Source organism: Gadus macrocephalus, chromosome 16 (genome assembly GCF_031168955.1).
Source record: "Gadus macrocephalus chromosome 16, ASM3116895v1".
In the NCBI taxonomy this organism is placed as follows: domain Eukaryota; kingdom Metazoa; phylum Chordata; class Actinopteri; order Gadiformes; family Gadidae; genus Gadus; species Gadus macrocephalus.
This window is the reverse complement of record NC_082397.1, coordinates 16792573-16801581: the sequence shown is the minus strand read 5'-3', so window position 1 is coordinate 16801581 and position 9009 is coordinate 16792573. Positions and strand designations below refer to the sequence as shown.

The window sequence follows — 9009 nt, the reverse complement described above, 5'->3', positions numbered from 1 at the left end:
AATCTGATCACGACCAATTCAAAGCGCATTCCAGCAGCCCTTCCCTGCGTTCCACTCAGCAACATCACCGCAGAACGCCACGGCCCCATCCCTCCCTTCTTCCTGTGGCGTCCGGGGCGTGCCGCCTGGGGTTAGGGACGGGACGCATGCGTCGCTTTCCAGCCTAAACGTGTGCTGAGCCGCCTCCGCCGTTAGCCCGCTCCACCTCCGCCGCCACCAGCACCACCAGTGCTGCGCAGCAAAGACAATCTCCTGTAAATTGCTTTTTCGATCAGTTTTGACATCAATCCGCTCTCGGGGGACGGTTGGCATGCATGTGATGGCAGGGCAGGCAGGTTTCCTCCCTTATGGATGTTGACAAGCCCACTCGACCCGGTTTGATCTGCGGAATTAACATAATATTACCCCTCACGCTGAAACGACTGTGACAGCGCTGAAGAGGGATTGGCTCTCCTGGTAAGGGAGGCGGGAGCTGTTGGGGTGGCTTCACTCTACGGAGACGAGAGGGACTAGGGAATACGAACGAGGGTTTTAAGGCTCAGAAAAAGATTTTGGACAGAAAGGTGAAACAATGATGGACACACTTGTGGTGTTTTCCCTGTATAAATCTACGCTCCATCAAACCATCCCATCATCAATCACATATTAATCATTAACATACTGATCGCAATATGCTTTTGCGATCAGTGACATGGTGCTTACGAACACATCTGACGACCCAACGTTGAATTCACATTGGCTTCTCTGTTTTCTCTTCACTCTCTCTCCCCCTCCTCCTCCTTCTCCTCCTCGCAGGGCAAAGATATCTCATCACCTCCACGGGAGCCTTGTACATCTTGGACGTGCTGCCCGAGGATGGGCTGAACAACTACCGCTGCACCACGCGCCACCGCTACACGGGCGAGACACGGCAGAGCAACAGCGCGCGCCTCATCGTGTCCGGTGAGTGCCCGGCTCAGAGCGGGACACCTCAGGGCAGGCCAGGGCTGGGACGGTCTGTCAGGGCTCAGGTTGTGAGTGCATGGTGTGCGTGCAATTTCTGGTGCAAGCTGGGGCCCAGTCCAATGACAGGAAAGTTATTAGTTATGTAGTTTGCCTCGTATAAATCTCTGTCAAAGGACTAAAATAAATGTTAACATGATGATTTTACGGACTATTAGGTACATTGAAGGCATGCCGCTTGATGAAATCTAAACGTGAACTTGTTAACTTGATGCCTTAACATGGATGTGTGGACGCCAATCGTTTCTACTATAAATAATTAGATTGGCATCAAACACACACACACACACACACACACACACACACACACACACACACACACACACACACACACACACACACACACACACACACACACACACACACACACACACACACACACATGCGTTTACACACAAACACACACGCACACTCACACACAAAAAAACACATCACTAACATCCAAACGAATGAATTAAGGGGTGACGGTTAACACATGACAATCCATGTCTCTGCGTCCTCCTCCACCACCCCCCCCCCCCCCCCCCAGACCCCAACAATGCCGAGCCGGGCATCCTGGATGGCTTCGACCGGCGCGAGGTCATGATCAACCAGCGGGTGGAGCTGCCCTGCAAGGCGTCGGGCTTCCCTCCGCCTAAGCACCGCTGGCTGAAGGACAACAGCCCCCTGGAGCCCGATAGCCGATTCCGCCAAACCATCATGGGCCTGCTGATCGAGAGCTCCCAGCCCAGCGACTCCGGCACATACGTGTGCGAGGTGTGGAACACCTACGGCAACGCCGAGGTCATGGGACACCTGGTGGTCAAACGTGAGTCTCTGGTGCTGCGGGGCTTTTTGTTTGGTTTGGTTTTTGGATCGTGTCTCCCGCTGGTCTCTTTAGGGTGGCACGATGGGTAAGCGCACTTGTGGGTCTCGTAGCATGTTGGAGCCGCTCCTCTTTGCTCCATGTCCTGTCGTCCGTTGGCCTGGGTTTCTTCTCCGTCCTGAACGTACGGTCACTAAAGCCAATTTGAAGTCCTGAACGTACGGTCACTAAAGCCAATTTGAAGTCCTGAACGTACGGTCACTAAAGCCAATTTGAAGGGATTTCTTTACTATGATACTGCTATGATGTTTTGACGGCCCATGGGTTAAAGAGTTTTCAAAATAGATATCTGGAATGAAATATGTATATATATTTATATCAATATATAAAGGTTTTGCCTCTTGTATTTACCAGGTGTCGGAGACATTAAACCAGGTGTAAAGAATATATATATTTTTGGGGGCCAATCAGATATTCGTGTTTGCAAATTGTTTTGAGTTGATGCAGATGTAGTCTGTTATACAGTGTTCAGTTTCCATTGCGTTCCTACTCCCCATCCATCTCTCGCTGAAATCCACCCACTGTCAGGTAGACGCCCAGAGGCTCAGCGTGTAGAAGATGCAGCATAAACAGATGGCCAACTTCTGTTCATCAGCATGTGATCACAATCTAATTCTGTGCATAGCATGTAATAAAAGAAAAAGTTTGAATACTGACTGAGCCCGAATGAGCCTTCGATCCAGTGCTAAAAATGCAATCCTAGAGACACTGTAATACTTTTTACCTCACACATATGACCATCCTCTAATCCAAGACAAAAGCACCCTGAGCACACAGTCCCCGTATCTCTGCATCTCTGTAAAACGCCCTCAAAGACGTCCCATGGTGATAACCGTCATGTCCCCGGGGGGTCTGTCCTCAGAGCCCCTGAAGGCCGTCATCAGCCCCCGCAAGGTGAAGGGCAGCGTGGGCAGCAAAGTGTCCCTGTCCTGCAGCGTGAGCGGCTCGGACGAGTACGAGCTGTCCTGGTACCGCAACGGGGAGATCATCTACCCGGGCAACAACGTGCGCATCACGGGCATCAACCACGAGAACCTCATCATGGAGGGCATGGCCAAGAGCGACGGCGGGGCCTACCAGTGTTTCGCCCGCAGGGGCAAGATGTCCGCCCAGGACTTTGTGCAGGTCATCCTTGAAGGTGAGACATTGGCTAATGGTGTGTGTGTGTGTGTGTGTGTGTGTGTGTGTGTGTGTGTGTGTGTGTGTGTGTGTGTGTGTGTGTGTGTGTGTGTGTGTGTGTGTGTGTGTGTGTGTGTGTGTGTGTGTGTGTGTGGGCGCACAGTGACTGTGCAGAATCAGATTTGGAGGCTCAGTAAATCGATAAGCGGGCTTGTGTGTTAATGAGAGCCTGTTGTGCCTTTCTGCACAATAGGCTCCCATTAGGAAAATCAGTCCAGAGTTAAAGCATAAAACACACATAATTACACACAAGCACATGCACGCACACAGGCATGCACACACACATACTATAACAAACACAAACACACACAAATGCTATTAAACATGCACACACACACACACACACACACACACACACACACACACACACACAGGCACACACAAACACACACATCCGCACACACCAACATGCTTCCCAACCCTTACCTTGGTGCCGTTGCTGGGGCAACTGGCTCCCGTGGCCAGAGCGCTTTAAAACAAAGGATATTGATCATCTATAATCACGTGGAGCAGATCCAGGGTATCAGAGAGCCACAGAAGACAGACACAACCGCACACACACACACACACACACACACACACACACACACACACACACACACACACACACACACACACACACACACACACACACACACACACACACATCCCAAACATACAACATTCAGGGCCACTGCAAAAAAAGAAAATCTGAAATGTTTGTGCAGATGCCTCTTGCAAGTGTCAAATGCAGCAGACGGAGAAGACAAGTGCTTGTTTACTCGGTTGTTTGTTTCTAAAGGTAACGTGGGTTTGATTGCTCAAAGACGAAATAGGCGCCCTGTGGTTAATTGTTTTTCCTCTGGAAACAAACCCGCTACAGAAATACATGAGTATTGTGCGGGATGAGCTGAACTCTTTCTGCAAACTGCCATCACATCCCAGCTATTGAGATTAAGCTATGCACTTGAATACGAGCTGTTTATTGTACACCACTTTCATCTCTAATCTGATTGGGCCAGTGAAGAGTGCAGGACCTTTTACACTTGAGGCTGCAACAGCTTCATTATGTGCGGCATAATGACCAACTTCCTAGAGCTCGCATTGTGTTAAAGAGGCACATACACCCACTGCCACCTAGTATACTTCTCCACTGTAAAGCTCAGAGCGTCTGGCCGGGCGAGGGGGGCAGTGTACCTGGAGGTGCAGGGTGAAGGGTCTTCTACAAGGGAAGCTGTATCCAAAGAAACCAAGCAAATGCCCCAGGGAGGAGAGTAGGATAGTGGACAGCGCCCCAATGTCCGTAGCTAACCTACAGCTTACCTAAGTAGGAATTTTCTCATGCACAGGCAGCTGCAGTAAAACTGCAAACCACAAATGTCCCTCACTAAACAGCTGACGGATGGCTTGGCCTTTCTAACAAATCAGACAAAAAAATAGCTATTGAACCCACACAGAACGTGAATTTCGCTTCATAGTTGTATTGTGACCCCGAAATTAAAAATGTATCGAAACAATCAAAACACATTGTTTTAACAATGGACAAAGCACACAGTGCACGAATGTAGAAGGATTGTGTTTGTCTTGCCCACAGCAGCTTTGGTGTGCAAAAAGTACCAACACACACACACCTTAATAATCCTCTCTCTCCCTCTCTCCCTCTCTCCCTCTCTCCCTCTCTCCCTCTCTCCCGCCCCTCGCTCGTCCCGTGACAGACGGCACGCCCAAGATCCTGGCGTCGTTCAGCGAGAAGGTGGTTAACCCCAGCGAGCCCGTCTTCCTGGCCTGCAACGTGAAGGGCACGCCACCGCCCAGCTGCACCTGGTCGCTGGACGACGACCCCGTCATCAAGGACGGCCACCACCACCTGGGCCACTACGAGACCCACGAGGGCCACGTGGTCAGCCAGCTGAACGTCACGCACACGCAGGTGCAGGACGGCGGGCTGTACCGCTGCGCGTGCGCCAACTCCGCCGGGGCCGTGCACCACCAGGCTCGCATAAACGTAAGAGGTGCTTGTCAAATCAGCTCCTCCGCAAAACACTCTTTTTTTTATTGTTATACACTCGCACACGCACACACACACACACACACACACAGACATACACACAAATAACCAAGTTGTTGTTGATGTTGCCGTGTTCTCGGATGGGTTGGTGTGAGTGTCTGTCCTGTTTGAGGGTCCCGTATGTGTGTGTGTCTGTCTGGTGTGCTGTCCTGTTTGTCTGTCGGTAGAGGTGACCGTCTGTCTGTCTGTCTGTCTGTGTCTGTCTGTCTGTCTGTCTGTCTGTCTGTCTGTCTGTCTGTCTGTCTGTCTGTCTGTCTGTCTGTCTGTCTGTCTGTCTGTCTGTCTGTCTGTCAAAAGTACCATCCTGTCTGTTTGTCTGTCTTTCTTTTTGAACTACTGTCCTGTCTGTTCTATGTATACCTGTATGTCTACCTGTTGGTGGCGCTGTCCTGTCTGTCATTTATTTTTCTCTGATTGGCTGTGTGTCTGTTCATCTTGGCTTTTGCTTAGCCTTGATCTGTGTGCAAGATAAGTTGCATGCTGTTTATTTCCTATTTATTATTACATTATTTTTCTCTGCTTATGTTAGTCTGAATGGTTAAAGGGTACATATTATACCACCAGGTGTGAGTGTGATTAGCCATAATATGTCCCCTTTAAGTCTTTCTCTTGTCCTGCTCTGACCTTTGGCTTTTTCTTCCTCTATCTTCCTCTATCGATATATTTTTACTCCTCAATCTTTTACACTAACTAGACTAATGTCAACCTTGGTTTCATGGCAATCTCTCGTACCATTGGTCATATTTACACCATTAACACCATTGACCAGCTCGCCTACACTGGTTTCACAAGTTTAGCAAACTAAATGTAAAATAATGGAGTGCTTTCTTGATCTCTGAGTTCCTCTGGTATCTGTGCTGTTGTAGGCTGTAACTTTTCCTCATGCCCTTATTCTGGTTTGCAGCACATACACACGTATCAGGAAAAGGAGTTTAAGTAGACTGCTTACTAAATAGCCTAGAGGAACATATGTGTATTCAAAAATAAATGTCTCTTTGTTTACCTGTTTGTCTATCTAGTGTGAGTGTGTGGAAGTGTGGATGTGTATTTACATGAGTAGTGATGGTTTTAGAACCTGAAAGATAAAACATTATAACAAGATTAAAACATTATGTTTTATGTATATATTGCCTCCCATATAGGGATAAAATATATATATTCAATTCTTTCTTTATAGATGAACTGTAAGAAGGAATGAGGATGAATTATTTTAAATCTTTTACATCAAACAATTCTATGCATAACTTTTTTCTTCGCAGCCTCCTGTTCAGAGGTCAACATGAGCATGTGTGTGGACACTGTGTAGTTGGACATTTAATGTGGGAGAAATTCCCTTGATACACATCGACAATTTGGTAATGCTGTAATAGCATTATTATATAGCATTAGCATCGGGGTTAGGGTTGGTGGGTTATTAAATAATGAACACATTAATACCATTGTTAGCCATAAACTTAATTAACATGGAAAACACGAACACCATTAGCAAATGATTACTAGATCATTAGTTCAGTCTTAATGAACATATGTTTATAACTGCAATAACTAATGTTAATTAATGGACGTTATTGTAAAGTGTTACCACATATTCCTCTGTGATATTTTTATTGTTATTCAGCGTTTTTCTACACCTCCTCCCTGGAATTATGTTTATAGAGAGTTCCTTCTCCCTCTCTGTCACGTTTTCCAGGCCGTGCCAGCATCCGACCGATGAAGAACATCACAGCCATCGCAGGGCGGGACGCCTTTGTGCACTGCCGCGTGATTGGCTACCCCTACTACTCCATCAAGTGGTACAAGAACTCTGCGCTGCTGCCCTTCAACCACCGCCAGAGGGCCTTCGAGAACAACGGCACGCTGAAGCTGTCCAACGTGCAGCAGGTGGACGCTGGGGAGTACAACTGCAAGGTCATGGTGCAGCCCAACAAGATGGACTCCCAGAGCGTCCACCTCCGTGTGAGAGGTGAGTCCTGATTGGCTGACAGGGTTTAATGGCTGTTAACGGTCTGTCACACTGAAAGACAAAAACAAAATGGGGACCAGGATAATGTAGTGACTACGGTGGTTCTGGGTTCTCTCCCCAAAGTCCATAGGCTACCTCTTCACAAAAAGATGCCTTAATACCCCCTACTTTCCCCTTTGCAACCGCTATCAGAATTGAATGTGAGTCGCCTTGGATAAAAGCCTCGGCTTAATTATTAAATAGTAAAACGAATAGCCATTGCATTTTCATACAATGACCAATCCCTTTGTGTGACATCTGCAATGTAAAGTGTTTTCACACCCATACATAGATATCCTATGGACAATACATCAATTTTTGAATGGTGTAACCCTGTTGGGTGGGGATCCTTTACTACAGTATGTGATAGAGTGGGGGCCCTTGGGCCCTGTTGGGTGGAGGTCCTCTGCTACAGTATGTCATAGAGTGGGGGCCCTTGGGCCCTGTTGGGTGGGGGTCCTCTGCTACAGTATGTGATAGAGTGGGGGCCCTTGGGCCCTGTTGGGTGGGGGTCCTCTGCTACAGTATGTGATAGAGTGGGGGCCCTTGGGCCCTGTTGGGTGGAGGTCCTCTGCTACAGTATGTCATAGAGTGGGGGCCCTTGGGCCCTGTTGGGTGGGGGTCCTCTGCTACAGTATGTGATAGAGTGGGGGCCCTTGGGCCCTGTTGGGTGGGGGTCCTCTGCTACAGTATGTGATAGAGTGGGGGCCCTTGGGCCCTGTTGGGTGGGGGTCCTCTGCTACAGTATGTGATAGAGTGGGGGCCCTTGGGCCCTGTTGGGTGGGGGTCCTCTGCTACAGTATGTGATAGAGTGGGGGCCCTTGGGCCCTGTTGGGTGGGGGTCCTCTGTTACAGTATGTGATAGAGTGGGGGCCCTTGGGCCCTGTTGGGTGGTGGGCAGCGTTGGCCAGGTTGCTGAGAGCGAGCGGGAGAGCAGAGGGAGATAATATAAAGTAACACTTCCCAGCAGCGGTAGCCATGCGAGCGCATTATTTAATATGCTGGGCTCCTGCTTGAACACTGGTGTGGAGTGTCTGTCGGAGCTTCCCAGGAGTCCATTACGCCCACTTTGTTGTGAATTAAATAAGCAGCTATAAAGGGGCCGTTCATTTGGTTTGATTTGGAAAATCGCTGGACCCTCAAACAGAGAGAGAGAGAGAGAGTGAGCCAGAGAGAGAGCCAGAGACTTGTAATGATGGCCACAGTTCGCCCCAACACACCCCCCCCCCCCCAGGGGAGAACCACACACTGGGGGTCCGTCTGAGTTATCTTGAGGCCACCAAAGGGCCGAGGTGATTATGCATACAAAGTCATACAAATATTAATATCCGCTCAGCGCTACGTAGCAACATAGCGCCCCGTAGCTATACATATATTAGATATGGACAGGTTATATTGTAGCTCCTGTAGATATGTATATATTAGTTATGGACAGGATATATTGTAGCAACCCCTAGCTATACATATAAACAGGATATAGGTATATATATAGACAGGATATGTTAGCGCCCCCTAGCTATATAGACACTAGGATATATTGGTTTCAGGGCACTTTGGGGCGGCGGAGAATGCAGTAGCCGGTATACACAAAATGCCAGGAGGAACAACTCTTTCTGTCGGTCACCCTGACTCTTTGTCTCTCTGTCTCTCACTCCTCTCTCTTTCTTCATAATTGTCTGTCTGTCTGTCTGTCTGTCTGTCTGTCTGTCTGTCTGTCTGTCTGTCTGTCTGTCTGTCTGTCTGTCTGTCTGTCTGTCTCTCTCTCTGAGAGATTTGGACATGTTTAAGGGTGTTTTTGGACAGTGAAGGTATCCTTTTTGTTTAGTTTTTTGTGTTGTTGTTGTTTTCTGTATTTTGCTTTTGTTCAAATATGTAAATTAAATAGATGTTTTAAAACTGAAAACTCTCTCTCTC

General features: G+C 48.3%; 1 protein-coding gene across 1 annotated transcript in view; it reads left to right on the top strand.

Annotated features, from left to right (window-relative positions):
* Positions 1-764: 764 nt before the first annotated feature.
* Positions 765-9009, top strand: part of dscamb (Down syndrome cell adhesion molecule b) — a gene marked incomplete at its 5' end in the record, with an annotated part of 31386 nt that continues 23141 nt past the window's right edge. Inside the window, 5 exons of the mRNA XM_060076239.1 lie at positions 765-942; positions 1532-1810; positions 2730-3005; positions 4741-5037; positions 6784-7056. Of these exons, the coding sequence (XP_059932222.1) occupies positions 765-942; positions 1532-1810; positions 2730-3005; positions 4741-5037; positions 6784-7056 (1303 nt within the window). The remainder of the gene's footprint in view (positions 943-1531; positions 1811-2729; positions 3006-4740; positions 5038-6783; positions 7057-9009) is intronic.